The sequence below is a fragment of the Podarcis erhardii genome (genome assembly GCF_964252035.2).
Source record: "Podarcis erhardii genome assembly, chromosome: 6".
In the NCBI taxonomy this organism is placed as follows: Eukaryota; Metazoa; Chordata; class Lepidosauria; order Squamata; family Lacertidae; genus Podarcis; species Podarcis erhardii.
In genome coordinates this window covers 46150838-46167507 of record NC_138510.1, presented here as the reverse complement: position 1 = coordinate 46167507, position 16670 = coordinate 46150838, and the positions used below count along the sequence as shown (strand labels likewise).

At 44.6% G+C, this 16670-nt stretch overlaps 1 protein-coding gene across 2 annotated transcripts in view; it reads right to left on the bottom strand.

The window, feature by feature from the left end:
* The window catches only part of GRM4 (glutamate metabotropic receptor 4), a 302083-nt gene that overhangs the window by 230803 nt on the left and 54610 nt on the right, over positions 1-16670 (bottom strand). The window contains exon 2 of one of the 2 annotated variants that reach the window (XM_081865368.1): positions 11759-12705. In XM_081865368.1, coding sequence (XP_081721494.1) covers positions 11759-12289 — 531 coding nt within the window. In that variant the 5' untranslated portion in view covers positions 12290-12705. Of the gene's footprint in view, positions 1-11758; positions 12706-16670 lie in introns of those variants that run through there. The other variant, XM_081865369.1, reaches the window with a different exon arrangement.

Genomic DNA, 16670 nt, shown 5'->3' with positions numbered 1-16670 from the left:
TTCCTATCTTCATTGAGTGCACATTTTACTCCCTGATGGTCACAGCTACAACAGCTCTCCTGCAGCTTTCTTCCTTCTAACGTACTTTTTAAAGAATCTATCATTTTTGTTATATCATATTATGTCCTACAAATTCCCGACTGATCAGAATTATTAAAATCTTACAAAAGTTTGTGCTCCCAGCTATTCTCCTGCGCTTGGCTATTTAGTCATGTTGGGATGCTTGTGCCTATATAAAGTGGGCTACTGGGGCTTGCTAGGTCCTTGCCAGCATCTGGCCCTTCAAGTAAGTCCCGATCCGCAACACCAGGCAAGGCTCTGGAGGAAGCCATATTTGGACACTGCCAGGAGGCTCCACTTATAAAAAATGAGGGGGTTTAGCCTGGGGCCGAAGGAAGGGAGCAAAGATAGGGTGGATAGAAGAACCCCAGTGGAGACACAGGCTGGCATAGCTAGACCCCCAAGTAACAATAATAATAATAATTTATTATTTATACCCCGCCCATCTGGCTGGGTTTCCCCAGCCACTCTGGGCGGCTTCCAACAAAACATTAAAACATAATAGTCTGTTAAACATTAAAAACTTCCCTAAACAGGGCTGCCTTCAGATGTCTTCTAACAGTCTGCTAGTTGTTTTTCTCTTTGACATCTGGTGAGAGGGCATTCCACAGGGCAGGTGCCACTACCAAGAAGGCCTCTGCCTGGTTCCATATAACTTGGCTTCTCGCAGTGAGGGAACCACCAGAAGGCCCTCAGCACTGGACCTCAGTGCTGAACGATTGGGGTGGAGATGCTCCTTCAGGTATACTGGGCCAAGGCCGTTTAGGGCTTTAAAGGTCAACACCAACACTTTGAATTGTGCTCATAAACGAACTGGGAGCCAATGTAGGTCTTTCAAGATCGGTGTTACGTGGTCTCGGCGGCCGCTCCCAGTTACCAGTCTAGCTGCCACATTCTGGATTAGTTGTAGTTTCCAGGTCACCTTCAAAGGTAGCCCCACATAGAGTGCATTGCAGTAGTCCAAGCGAGAGATAACTAGAGCATGCACCACTCTGGCAAGACAATCCGCGGGCAGGTAGGGTTTCAGCCTGCGTACCAGATGAATCTGGTAAACAGCTGCCCTGGACACAGAATTGACCTGCGCCTCCATGGACAGCTGTGAGTCCAAAATGACTCCCAGGCTGTGCTCCTGGTCCTTCAGGGGCACAATTACCCCAGAGAGTATGGAGACTTTGTGTTCCCTCCCATGCCAGAGGCCACTTTCAGGCTGTCTCCCCAAGCCCCCATTGGGTGGCACTAGGATCGTCATGGGTGCCTCCTTGGGGCCTAAGGAACCAATTTCCTCCCAAGCTGCCTCATTTGTCCAACAGCACTGGGAGTGCACCAGGTGGGAGGCCATGAAGTCAAAACCAGAGGTGAGAAGCAGTATTGCTTCTGAATATCAGTTTCTGCTTGGGTTCTGCTTTAGGATTCCCCTACAAGCATCTGGATGGGAAACAGGATGCTGAACTAGATGGCCCATTGACCTAATCCAGCAGCCTCTTATGAGTGCAGAAGAAGTGTCAATTTTCAAGGTTGACCCTTCAAGAGCTCTAGTGCTCAGAAAAAGGGAAGGGTAGAAGTAGAGGTCCCAAAGGTTTTAGTTCACCTCCAACCATTCTTGGGTCAAGTTGCTCTCTTGGTGCTCTCCATGGTGCTGTGTCAACTGACCTGCCTTGCTGCCATTTCCCATGAGCTCTAATACTGACCAATCTTAAGGAAGTAGCCCACACTGGAAGAGTGGCAGATGCAGCTGATGGACTATATGCAATTGGCCGAGATGACTGGCAGAATCCGAGACCTGGGAGAAGAGAGGGTTGAAGAAGACTGGAAGAAATTTAAGATTTATTTACAAAAATATTGTAATTTGGTTGAATGCTAAGAAGGATGCTAGATTATAAATAACTGTCCTCCACTGAATTAGATCTGAATTTGACGATAAGTGAGATTAAGGAAAATATAAATCTTTTGGAGAACTGCTAGATTCTATTTAAATGAGCGGATATAAGATTGCAAACAAGATGGTAATTTGCTTTAAAAAAATTTTTTAACGATGTAAGTGGGAGCGGGAGACGTGAGGGAGTCCAAAGAAGTGATGAAATTATGCTATGATATAAGTAATGTTGTTTATTATTTATGCATTTGTATTCAAAAAACTTTAATAAATATTTATATAAAAAAAAAAATCTTAAGGAAGTAGCGTCGGAATCACTAGCTTAGCCTTCAGCAGCTGTGGGGAACCTCCAGCAGACAGGCCTAATGATGCCCTCCAGGCCTTTCCATTAGGCTCACAAGGTTGTATTGAGCACGCCACCTGCTCTATACCTGACATCATATGTGTGTGGCTCAGGTAAAGACTCAACTTAGTGAAAAAGGCAGGGCTTACATGTGCCGCTGATCAACGGGGTCTGCAAAGTCCTACAGAGGCAAAGGAAAATGCTTGCCAAGTGCTGATGATCAGCTGGTTGTCAGCGCTTGCAAAGCACTGCTCCTTTATCCACACAGTTTGATTTCAAACTGTTTGGGCAAAGGAAAATGGATCAGCTGATGTGATTGTGATGTCAAGCAGCTGACAGTGAGGCCACCCATCAAACTTGGTCCACAGAGGGGGAGGTATGGATCTCCCCCACCCCTGGTCTTCAAAGAAACCCATATTACTTGCTCCACAGACATGCCCATCTCCCAGTGTTGCTGTAGTTCCTACACTATCATCTGGAATAAGTACTGGAATATGGTGCAGGAAATAATATATAATATACTGAGAAATGATGAGGTGATAAGGTGAAGGCCACATAAGCACTTCTTATGAGCCTGACATCTCACGTTGCATCAACCAATCACACTTTATTCCTATTTGTTTGGCAATAGAGTCTGTACCATGACTACTTAGCAGATAGCTGCCTCTGTTCTGAATGATAAACGTGTCAAGCTATGGCAATCATTCAGCTATTAGGAACTGAGAGAAGATGTGATTTCATACTTTAGGTGTATAATCCGCAGCCCCATTATCCAATCATCTGCAATATCTGGTGTCAGGATGATATATATTAATATGGTTTCATATACTATCTATTAACGGGTTGGAAAGCAGATAAGTTGAGAGCATTAGTCTGTACAAGACAACCACGCAGAGGCTTCTGAACATATCTTAACATTACAACGGAAGTGAAAGATGGTTGAGATTTATCATCAGGCCATATTTTATGAAAGAAAGAGTCGTCATTCACCATTAGCAACTAATTCAACTGATGAAAGAGTGTTCCCATTGGCTGTTGGATTATTTATGTGGCTCAGTTCCACTCCTGCCACATATTCACTGTGCAACCTGGGACAAGTTCCCTAAAATGCTCTTCGCAACAATGTGGCAGAAATTGGGCACTCCCTCTCAGTTTGAATCATGTTAATTATCCATTTAGCATTTAATCATAGTAGCCAACATGAAGCAAGTGCTCATGCCTCTCAGAATGTCAACCCTTCTTCAAAGGGGGAGAATTTTTTTACACACCCCAACTCACCCCTCATTTCCCAATCATCTTGTTATAAGGCTAGGCAGATATTTGTCCCTCCCCATCACCCACCTTTCTTATCCATCTTTCCTGTTCAGCCTAAATTGGGAGAGGGCAGCATTAATCTCTCAGTCGCAGCACATACAACATACTGTTTATTCTTACTGAGCACCACATCAGCATAGTAAGTTACAACTCAGCCTCTGTAAGACAATCCACTGAACGGCAGGACTCTCTTAATGTCACACTCAACTTGCTCTTTCCTATCAAATGCACAGCTGCTTGCCATAGATTGCTCGCATATCCTGTGCTCATTCCAGATATATTGTCAGGAGCACAAATAACAATAAGGTACCCCAACAAGCTGAACTTACCTACATTGGAATGCAGTCAAAACTGCAGATAAAAATTAAAATGCTGGTGGAATTTCATGCAGTTTAAAAAAACAAACAAACAGATGGCTGCAAAATGTGGAGAATTGAACTCAACACTGGAAAAATGAAAATGACAGATCCTCCTTTCCCTACTTGAGACAGGGCTTTTCCTGCTGTAGCCCCCCAGCTGTGAACTCCTCTCTGGAGAGAGGTCAGACTGCTCCATCTTTACCTAACTTTAGGTGCGCTGTAAACATTATTTTTTTCTGCCTGGCTTTTGCTGGATTCTAAACTTCATCCTTTATATTTGCTTTTTTCTGTTTTAATTAATGCTTTCATATGTGTGGTTGTTTCCATATTGCTTGTTTTATATTGGCTATAACCCTGGGGGCAGGAAGGCAATTAATAATAATAACAGCACCAGCACTGCATCCATTTGGCAGCTTCCTCACATACACACATGCACCTGATTTTAGGGCACAGGAACAAATAGCAAGGTGCTTTGTTTTGCTGACACTTTACCAGCACTAGCTCCATTCTACACTACTAATACAGTATCTGGTCATAGTGCCATCAGGTCAGGACTTTGGGGCAAATATCCAGAGCCCCACTCAGCAAAATGAATTGGTGAGCCTCCAAATGCAGCAGGGCTGGCTTCGCACATTTGGAAGGAAGTGTGAAGTAATACACATTATCATCTAAAGAAGCAGAGCCAGAAGACCATTAAGTCCAGAGTCTAAAATTACTTAGCCGCACCACTGTATATAGTCCCCACGCTATGGCTAGCTCTGTTCTGCTGATATGCTGAGAATTTCACATGCTCACACTTTTCCCCTGCAAGGAAGAAGAAGAAGAGGAGTTTGGATTTGAGATCCCGCTTTATCACTACCCAAAGGAGTTTCAAAGCAGCTAACATTCTCCTTTCCCTTCCTCCCCCACAACAAACACTGTGAGGTGAGTGGGGTTGAGAGACTTCAGAGAAGTGTGACTGGCCCAAGGTCACCCAGCAGCTGCATGTGGAGGAGCGGAGACGCGAACCCGGTTCCCCAGATTACGAGACTACCGCTCTTAACCACTACACCACACTGGCTCCCAGTGTTTCTGCTGCCACTGCTCCTGTGTCAGAAATGTTCCGGTGGGGGCAGGAAGCAGGGACATTTTCTTTTCCTCCTTTTAGAAGGGTACTTATGTGCTGGTATGCACAGAACGTATTGAATTTTAATTTAAACATTATTATTTAAATTTAAAAATATTATCAACTAGAGTCAGAGGCGCCAGGTTGTCCCCAAGATTGAGGGGGGTGCGTTTCATGCACATGTGATGTCATGTGAGCGACACACAAGTGGCATCACATCATCCAGAGAAGGTTGAGCACTTTGCTGGAGCTGGCTGGCTGCCCTATGTGCAGTGCGTGTGACATTGCATGTGTGTGATGCACAAGAGTCCCATTTCCAACAAAGATGAAGGGGGCTGGAGACACGTCAGCTGCCTAGAGTTGGCACACCTGGCTATAGCTAACTTCACCCATTCCTCATAAGCTTTGTTCTAGAGCCCATGGCAATATTTCCAGCTCCAAAGAGACTTGGGTTGTAAATCACTTTGAGTTGCCCTGGGCAAGATAAAGCAACTAACAAATTCAATATATCATCATAATAAATAGAGTACAGTCCCTACATAGCTTGAAGATGTCGGACATGCTGCATCTCAGAACCCCCAAAACTCATTTCAAAAAAACATACTATTTGGAAGCATTCTCTTGCTCTCGCTCCTCTGGAGTGCTTTTTGCAAAGTGGGCCTGACATAAGCAGGTCTAACACTGGCATCCATAATAACGGCATAATCTACCTTGTTATTTGGAAAGGTTTTATATGTACTTGCTCCCTCTCCCACAAAGGGTCACCGACTGTACAAAGTATCCCCATCTGCCAAACAATTCGGAGAACACAATGAAAAGGGATGTTTCATTCAACAGTGGCCGTGACCTTCAAAGAATTTATGCAATAGTAAGAGTTGAATCGATGAAAACACCACTGCCCACCAGAACTCTTTCAAATGCTTTAAACAACCCACTGTGAAAGAGTCATCTGGATTTTTCCTATTTTGCAGCTCTTTGTACTTTGAGTCTTGTAAGTATCCATTCAGAGCAGAACTATTTGAAATGGCTGATAGCACTTCCAGAAAGAACGCGCGACAACAAAAGATATAGCAAGGCAGCTCCATATCTTATACTAGTTTGCATGTGGATGCGAGAACTTTGCAGCTCTGTATGCATACAGCAAGCAAAAGGAGTATTCAATTAGCACACACTTTACTCCCTCTAATGTCCTGTCTCTCACTGGATGAAGACCACGAACTCAGATTCTGGTTTCTGCCAAAAACTTTAATGCTCATATCAGTACACTACATAGGCAATGCAACAGCTAAAGGCAGAGCAGGTGGTATGTCTGGCTAAGCAAGCTAAGGCATTGATCCAGCGAGTGACATATTCCCTTGGTTCCTGCTTTAAAGGATGGAGCAAGCACAGCTTTAGCAAGGGAAGAAAGAGACAGCTTTGGACTGGGTGGGGTCTGAGAGTGGGTGGGGTCTGTTTGCTGGTGTCACAGAGTGTGCCAGCCACTCCTCACACAGTCCAAATTTGGCATTACCTCTTTATTATCAAAAACAGACTTGGAAGATTTTAATCTCCACAGACTTGGCTGAGCGTCAGGCCTAATGTCAGTTCATGACATCCAGAAACATCTGGATGGCCAAAGGATCCTCACACCTAATGTATATATAAACATAAGAAGTAAACCATATGGAGAGGCAATTGAACTTTTTTGCAGATATCTCTCCTCCAGCCAGCAGGAACCTCAGGAAATGCCACTCTGATTCCTCTTCCACGCTAGGAGTGATGGCATCATCTGCTGGTACAGTATTAGCCAGGATTATAGGCTTGGAGGCTTGGAGGACAGATACTGAAGATTTACCTCACTATTTACAGGTTTGCCCAATCTACAATAATATAAGAGCAGCCTAGTTCAATCATTTAAATATCCCAGTTGGGAAATCAATTGGATATTTTATTAACTTTTTATTAGAGGCAGGTCCCCCTACACCTCTGAAAAGTGGCCTGTTTTTGCCTTTAGAGTGGCAATTTTAAGGGGAAAGGTTTGTGGGGATTATAAATTAAATTCTTCAGGGAAGCAAACTCTTATCTGATAAAATGCATGGTTTTAATCATCACTTTAACTGTGTAAAGCATTTTATTCTGTGTTATGTATTTTGATTTTTTTAAATGGCTTCACTGACACAAATTAATAATATTTGTATTCATAACATATGGCTCCATACAGTTGGCATGGCTATGGATTCTCTGTCTCCCTGGGGGCATGACTATGGAGGGTTCCTCCACTTCAGAATTTACCATTGCATTACAGCTGCTGTTTCCACCACTATGGAACTGTGAGACACAATTTACAAGGACATTAATCCACAGCACATGTATGGGGTAAGTTTCCATCCAAAGGATTTTATCTTGATGGATTTGCCTTCGAACTTCTCTGACACCTGGCAAAATGGCTCACTCTGTCTAAGATACTATGGAGACTTGCTGTGCTAAAAATGCTTCTGCTTCCTGCATTTTACATCACCTCCCGTGGCATCCTTGAGAATACACCTATGTGCATATGTGAATACAGCCCACTAGCCAGACACCAGACTCTAGCCTGCTTTGTTTAGCAGGTAAATTAGAGCACAGGGTGGTATGTCTGCCAAAAAATAATAATTAAGCAGCACTGTGAACAATGCAACAAAATGCCTATTAAAGAAGGAACATCAAACTTCCCTCAAACAGTTTCTCACATCACTGCAATGCCGCAAGAGGATAGGTTTGAAGACGAGGTGTGTGCTTCTTGACCTCTCAGTTTAGAGTCTAACAAATCCATGCACTTTGGAACCTCACGGCAAGAATCAACGCAGATCTATGAACACCTCCCACTTACAACATAAACTGCCTAACTTTTCAGCTAAAGGAAAATTTGGGAGTAAGCTTTTACTGGATCCATGGAATAGAACTAATTCTGAAAGCATGATCAGCAGGAGACATTGATTATTTGCAGCTAGGAAGGGGCTTACATGCTCTACAGGGGGCCATTTAGGGAAGGTAAGAAGGACATTTTTCTCATCACCCCAAGTTTTTCATACTCCATTCAATTAAGTGTGTGTGTGTGTGTGTGTGTGTGTGTGTGTGTACATGGCTCTCATCTTCTCATTTAACTCCAACAACAACCCTGTGACATAGGTTAGTCTGAGAGGCAAATACTGGCCAAGGTCATCCAGTGAGCTTCATGGCCAAGTGGGGATTTGAACCCTGGTCTCCCTGGTCCTAGTCCAACACTCTAACCACTGCGTTATGTTGGTTAAGTGCCAGAGAAAATATATTGCAACACAGCAAAATCCAGTTGCTTCTCAAACCAGGAAAGGTATCCGCCCTCCCAAAAAGATTCTGCAAACACCCTGGATGTGTTCTGCACCGGTGACTAATGGCATGGTGAAAGACTGGGAAATGTATGTTCTGACATTTCAAAGGCTCTCAGCTTTAGTAGACTTACACACATAAAGATTTCATGCAAATAATAAAGTAAACTCATGCCTACAAAAGCTCAGGACACAATACATATGTCAAAAGGTATCAAATGATTATTTGTTTGTTTGCTACTCTTACTTCTAGAGAGAGGAAGTCTGCAGTCTTCTGCACATTTACCTGGCAGTAAATCCCATTGACATCAATCAGACTTCCTTCTGAGTGCATATGCTTGGAATTTCTCTGTTAGTAACAAATGATGCTTGCACCCTGTGTCTTGTTTTCATATGCAAATAGAGGCAGTAAATAGAAATGCAAATATTTTAATATTTCTTTGACATCTTCAGAATACATAAAGAACAATATTAATTAAAATGATACCCTTGAAACAACCATTCAACGAGGGAGTTCTAATGCACAGCATAGGAACTATCCAAGGTTCTCAGCACTGGAAGCTGGCAGAAGAGAAAAGTCTTTGCCAGTTTTCCTGAATGGTCCTTAGAGCCACTGTAGCCACAGTAATGTTACTCATTACAAAAGTTCATCCCCTTTGGGGATGGAAAGTGGCTGCTTCTGGCATTTGCAGCCACCAGAAAGTATTTAGGTGACTTGCTGAATGCACCTGAGCATTTGCCCAAGTGTATAAAGTATTGCTACTGAGAATGAAACATCTGGACATGTTTCATGCAAGTATTGCCTAGTTCAGCTGAACCACAAAAACATCTACAGTACATGGAATTGTATGCCTAAGCAAACCAGTTCAGCAGTCTGTAGGTGTGGAAAGATCTAGCCTTGTCACAGGAGACCTCTGGCAAGCTACGATTCAGAGTAAAAAGAGAAAAATAATTCCATTCAAAGAAAGAATGCATTCCACATCCCAAGGGTTACTAAAGTTGCAGGTAGCTATGTCGCTCCACCAGAAAGAGTCAAGAGCAACAGTGGGTGGCAACCTTATTAGGACCAACCTCTCCCTGGGGCTGAGAGGCAACGTCCCTTCAACACACACCAGATTTGCTGTCAAATGTGAGCGCTTCCTGGATAAGGTGCCTGGCTGCTCTCCCCCTCTCTCACACCACCCTGGCCATTCTGCTCTCCTCCCACATGGAGTCCAGAACCATTCTGGGGGGAGGCAGATGGTGGGTGGCTTCAGCCTTGGCTGGCACAGTGATTCACAGCACATTTCCCCATGCTGCCACAGATGCCTCCTCACCCCCATCATCCATTGGAGTGGCACTACTCTGATCTTCTACTCTGGGGCCCATACCTAACAGTGCCACTGATACATACAAACACAGTCCCAGTGCCAAACTGGAAAAGAGCTCAAGAGCAGCTGCCTTAAGGAATTAGACAGAATGACAGCTCCAACACAGAAGAAGAATGTGGCAGGAAATCAACTGACCACTGTCCACTGACCAAATTAATAAGTAGTATTAAAACCTTTTTAAATGAAGGGCTGAGAGGTCAGGCACTGAACCCATCGTATCCATTACACAATCCATACCCAAACTCCACACAGACATTTGTGCAACAGGGGTTCATGACCTAAAACAAGGGTAGGGAACGTCAGGCTTCAGGGCTGAATGTGACCCTCCAGGGCTCTCAAGCTGGCCCTTGGGACTTTCCCCAGACCATACCACATACCCCCCCCCACTGGCCTTGCCTCACACCCTCCTCAAGTGCCTGGCTGGAATGTGTCCTTGAACTCTGACAGATCCTCTTGCTTCCCTGGATGGAAGCAGGGAGGGTTTTCTGAGAGTATGTGGAGAAGGTAAAGTAAAGGGACCCCTGACCATTAGGTCCAGTTGTGGCCGACTCTGGGGTTGCGGCGCTCATCTCGCTTTATTGGCCGAGGGAGCCGGCATATAGCTTCTGGGTCATGTGACCAGCATGACTAAGCTGCTTCTGGCAAACCAGAGCAGTGCACAGAAACGCTGTTTACCTTCCCGCCAGAGCGGTACCTATTTATCTACTTCACTTGATGTACTTTCGAACTGCTAGGTTGGGAGGAGCTGGGACCGAGCAACAGGAGCTCACCCCATTGCGGGGATTCGAACTGCCGACCTTCTGATCAGCAAGTCCTAGGCTCTGTGGTTTAACCCACAGTGCCACCTGCATCCCATGTGAAGAAAGCATACTGCATAAAGGCAAAATTTTACATTCATTGCTGTGCCCACTTTTGCCTCTGGTGAAAGGGCAGCCTCCAGTGGCATGCTGCCCTCAGAAGGTTGATCAGAAAGGCATTTAGCTCCCAGGCTGAAAAGTGTTTCCCACTCCTGATATGAAATTTGCCAAAAGCCACTTGCTCCCATTAGACCCATAGATACGGGTATTACAGTACAGAAACCACTGGTTTACACTGGAATTTAAAACACATCAGCAATGTCAGGTGTGCTGCCTTACACAGTGAGTCTGCCACATGAGTAGTAATTTCATGAACACAAATATTTTCTCTTAAGAGGAAAACACCCCCTCTCATGATACACTTTGCAATTCCACCCAGCACTATTTTTTTTAACAAAATTGTAGTGGGGAGGGGGAATATGTTGCTGTCAATGTGACTGAGAATTTTTGGAATGAGAGGTATGGGATAATTCTTCTGGGTAGCCTAGTGCTGGATATTCTGAGGTAAATTAGGCCAGGGAGATGTCCGTCACATGCCCCTAGAGCCAACTGTACCCCCCCAGGGTTAGAAATTACCACGTGCATTAGAAGAAGGTCTTTCCCCTCATGCTGGTTTATAAACGCTTTCACGGAGCAAGTCTCTCATTCTCCACACCCCCTCACCCTCCTACAGCAGCTTCTGGGATACACGCAGCATGAATATTCTTCTCAGCTGTAAAATGAACCATATAATTCCCTCCACCCTTCTCCACGCTGAAAAACGCCCTCCCCACAATATCTAATGGCATCGGCTCACCAACTTTCCCTCACACAAGTGGCAGATGCAGAAGGGGGGAGGGGAGAAACCCTGCTCAAAATATCATGGTTGGAAGGGAGAGGAAGGGTCAGCCTCCCCAAGGGAGACAGGGAGCTCTTTAAACACCCACAGAGACACAGAAAGAGATTCTGTTCTCCTCCCTTTTCCCCGCCAGGGAGCAAGAACTTAGCCTGTATAATTATTGTAAAAACTACTTTAATGTTTTTTCCACTTAACAGTCGCTGGTGGTGATTTTAGCAGCTGCAGCGGGAAGGAGAAAAAGGATTGAATTGCAAATGATCCTGTGCAGTGAAAGGAGGAGATGGAAAAGGAGAAGAGGAAGCTCACACTCACTTACCTTGAAGAGACGCAATATGTTGGCCACCATGATGGAGACGGAGCTGCCGGAAGCGCCAATCACCCCAACCACGCGCTCTGGCTTGGTGATGATAGGTGGCCCACCATTGACACAGCGCACCTCTGTGCTGTCCTTCTCAATCAAGGCCTGGACAAAGGTGAGGGACTGTTCCAAGGCATGGGTATCTCGAGAGCAGGTGTCAAGGATGCGAGCCCCCAAGGTGATATTGGGGAGTAAGTCAGGATCGTTGTTGATGCGATCCAAAGCAAAAAGCATAGCCTCTAGGCGGTGAATCCCCTTCTCTTTCTTCAGCTCACCACATGCCTTGCCCTCAGAGCCCCTCCCATGGACAGGGAAGAGGCCTCCAAGGGTGATATCCCCATCAAGACGGATAGAGTTCATGTGGGGATGTCCTTGACCTTTCGGTTTAGCTGAGCTGACTGGATGATACCACCAGTCACAGCAGACACTCAGGAATAGACAGAAGGAGAGTTGCTCCATGCACAAAGATCCCCAGTTCTTCCCAATCATTGCCAAAGACCCCTTGAAACTCAACCCTTCCAACCTAAAGACCCATGGAGATCAGGGACTCTTGTCATCAAAAACCACTTAGCTTTGCTGGCTTGGAGACTGGTTCCACATTGAACTCTGGAGAGGGGATAGGAATAACCTTCAAAGGGCCAATACTGAAAGGGGAAACTGATCAGTGGTCTTCTGGAGGGGACAAACCATGGTTCTTTTCCCTGTCGCTTTTCTGTCAAGATTTCCAGTCTACTCCAGTATCCATTCCAAGGCAGGTGATGAAGAAAGTGCAGAGTTCAGAGGCGTTTACAAGGTTCCCTTTTCGGTCCTCTGGAGGATTGCAGCCAAGCAACTAAAGAAGGGCTTCAGGCTTTGCATAACTTCACATGGAGATGTATATCCCTTTTGTTCCTTTCTCCACAATCCTTGAAAGGGAAAGAGCGAAACAGAAAGAAAATCAAATGGAAGCATAAAAAAGGACATTAGCTATTCAGATCTTTTTTATCAGGGAGCTTGACAGAATGGTGTGAGTTATTGTACAAAAAGCTTCAGGATTCACTTGATCAGTTTCATCACCCTTATTTCATTATGCTTTGAGAGAGACCATGTTTGTACAAAAGCAACACAGAGAGGGAGGGGGGGAGAAACATTGTTTTTGAAGATGCCTAACCTCTGTATCTCATTCACAGATTTGAAGCAGGTTTGCACTACTGGGAACTTGCTGGGCTACATAACACACCCAAATCCATGAAAGCCAACCTTTGCTTTCCCCTTTGGCAGGAAAGGATGAATAAATTCATTTTACCTTGTAAGTGCTTATTAACAACCATATTTATATAAAAAAAAAAAAACAAGGGGAAAGGGGAAAGGGGAAACATTTGCCTGCTTTGTTGATTTCAAAAAGCTGCTCATTCCATCTGGCAACCAGAACTGAACAGCAAGATTAGCACACAGTGGAAGTACAGGAAAAATATACAAACTCATTGAATCAATACACCCATCTAATAGATGCAGAATAAGTACCCCAGAGAAAATGGGTAAAGTACAATTTTGTACTGGGCTGATTTGGCATAGAGCAGATTATGTAGTGTTCATCATCAGGGCAGCTAAATTCCACTGCCAAAGAGTGAGAGATGTAAGAAAGAAATGCAGTCTTTCATTGGCCATGGGGCTCAGCTGCTGTGAACTTATTTGGAGGGTTGAGAGTGGCTACTTATATTGAAATGAAGGCAAGTCAAAGAGACTCCTTTCCTTTCATCACATGCCAAAACATTAATGACTGTCATGGTCCCCATTATCCAGCTGCTAGATAAAAAAGTTTCTTTTCCCCTATTGACTCTCCTGTCTCCTTAAGTCAGCAAATGAGGCCCTCCTAATGGTCCCTGCATTGGATGAGATACAAAGCCTGGAACCTGGGGAATGGCTTTTCCAGTGTTATATGGAACTCCTACCACACTGGGGTTTATCTTGCCAGCTCACTCCATTATTTTACATAGGTAAAGACCCAACTTTTTCTCCAATATTCAGGAAAGCGGTAGAATTGTTCTGATGAATTTGATGAGTTTTCCCATTGCACTTTTTTAATGAAGTTGCACTTTATAGCTGTTGTGATTATAAATATATTTTCTTTTAAGTGTGTACTTGTTTTATCTGTGGCCATTAAGATGAGGGCAGGATATAAATATTCATATAAACAATAAGAAGAAGAATACCATCATAGGAGTTGCACCATATACCAAGTCAGATCATTGGTCCATCAAACTTGGTAATCTCTGCACAAGGCTTGGGCAGAAGGTAGATCTGAATCTACAGTAGATCTCTAAGTAATTTCCAGTAGATCAGCAAGGCTTTTTTGAATTTCTGACAGCAGATAAATTATTTTCCCCTGCTGTAAATAATATTGCTGAAGTGAAGAGAGTTTGGGATGACTAGGAGTGGGGGTTTGTGTGGAAGGGCTGTGTGCTCTATTCAGTTCTGACACTCAGAACGAATCCCCAGGCTAAGAATTATTTAATGGTAAACAAATGTTGTTTGCACCTTGCTCAGTTTTGTGCAAGAAGTGGTGGCTCAGGATCTTGGGGGGGGGGGAGGTTAGTAAAACAATGACAACAATGTAGGTTCTGAAAGCCTGAGGTCTAGCCACTCCTGCTCTGCTTTGGCTGGCAGTGGCCCTCCAGGATTTCAAGCCTACCTGAGTCTTTCTCAGTCCTACCTGGAGATGTCAGGGCCACACCTTGAGATCTTCACATGCAAAGCATGTACTCTTCAGCCCTTTACAGTGCAGAGACATAGGAATAGGAGCGTGTGTCTGACAGATAGGTTTAACAGAGCACTGAGAAAAAAGGTGAGCCAATTAAAAACTAAATTATGAATTAAACTCCTGAGGCTCTTTTGGGCCAGTTGAAGTTGGTTTCAAGCTAATGATCAGGATGGAGATTTAGAATTTCATCATATACAAGGAGGCTAAGCTTCATAAATTTCAGGGTTCCAGTCTATCCCGAAGGTGTCACAGTCACACTCCTTTTAACAGAGAAGGAGTAGGGCCGATCATAAAAAAAAGCTGAGACAGATAGATTTTGCAGTTTGCAGCCTAGACACTAACTTATTCACACATTTATTAAGAGCATCATCCACAGTAAGTTTTGAACCAAGGACCCTCTGGGGGCTAAGCTAGAGCCATGCTTCCTCAGCCACCCCTTCTTGCATGAAAATTTAGGACCCCGAAGCCTCATCAGACCTGTGATGGTATCCCCAAGGTAATTGGGCACTGTCCTTTACTGCTATATAACATCCCCCTCCTGTAAGCAGCAGAGTTTGTGCAGTTGCATACTCCTTTGTGCAGCTCAGACTCAACTATTTATATTAGGGAACCTGTGTTTCTCTCCTGCATCCCAATGTTTCTGGAATCCAACTCCCATCAGCCCCAGCCAGCATGGCTAGTGACCAGGGATGATAGAATCTGTAGTCCAGTAGCATCTGGAGGACCATAGGTTAGACACCTCTCTTTTATGTCACTCTTGCCTGTTTCTGCCTCACTCCCTGGCCTTGCTAAACCTCTCCCAGTTCCTGGTCTTTCCATTAGGCACAGTGAAGACATCAGCACAGACATTGAGACCCTCCCTGCCTCCAGTCATTCCCATCCTCCTGAGCCAACACTCAGTGGCCATGCTAGACAGCTAACTCAGGCCATACATGTTTGTACAAGCTACTCTGCACTGTGGCTATTACTGCTATTGTGGCATTAGCAAACAGACACCAGGAGGAGTAAGCAGAAGTACTGGAGACCAAAGGCCCTCTTAGCTAGTGTGCTGTCCTCTGATGCAATGAAGGATGCTGTCTTGTCACCAGTGTTTAAGTGAGAGCCAACAGCCAGTCCAGTTGGCTTCTGTGTATGGAATGGTGCAGGGGAAGGAGTGCCATCTTATCCATAGCCTCAGGCAGCAAAATATATTGGGCCGGTCCCGGCCCTACTGTTTACTTCTCTCCACCCCACCCTTCCTGCTCTGCCAGTGGATATCCTGCCTGACCTTGGGCAAGCCATTATGCTGCTATTTTCTCTGCCTGGTAGAATGTGATAATAGCAGTTCCTTACCTCTGCAAAATAAATAAAACAAACAAAGAGCCCATTTAAGCAACATGGGTCACAAGTGTTCATTCCGCATCCCTAGTATCACTACATTCATCTTGATAATGTGATGTCCTCCCGGAAAATGCCTTTCTACAAAAATTGCACAACCAATTCTAATAAAAGCCCAGGAAAGCACAGGAAAAGAAACAGGATTGTTGGTCAATGCTGATATCTGTCCGTATAAGTAAACTCCCTCGAGGGGAGATTGTTATTAACAGTTGAGTGCAATTCTTAGGCCACAACCTTCTGGCCTTCCTCCTCAAGGGAAGAAGCACCTCCTGAAGCTATTTGATTAAAATGTGCAAACACTTCTAACATGACAGCTCTTTCCCAGCAAAGAATAGCTGGGAGTTTAAAGAGAGGAGCTGGTATGCAGAATATATCTGGAATCCCCCGTCTTCCATACACTACCTGAAAGTGAGCATCAGGGATTCAGAAAGTCTCATAGTTAAAACTGATCAAACAGCACAACATTGCATAAGGGGCCGCATGGCAGTGTTGGAAAAAGTCAGAACCTGGAGATTTCCATGCACAGCACTAAGCAGTCCCCGGTGATCAGCTTATTGTAGGCCCTTATGAATCTCAGTCCATGGGGCTTTGAAGGTGCCTTCTATAAACCCCCTCTCAACCCAGCCATGTATGATGTCAGGTGTAGGGTACTGTTCGGGAGGCTTGGCTAAAACAGCCCCATAGGCCAAATGGGGAGGCACAGGAGGTCTTGAGAAGCCTGTGATCCATAGGTTTACAACTGCTGCATAAACA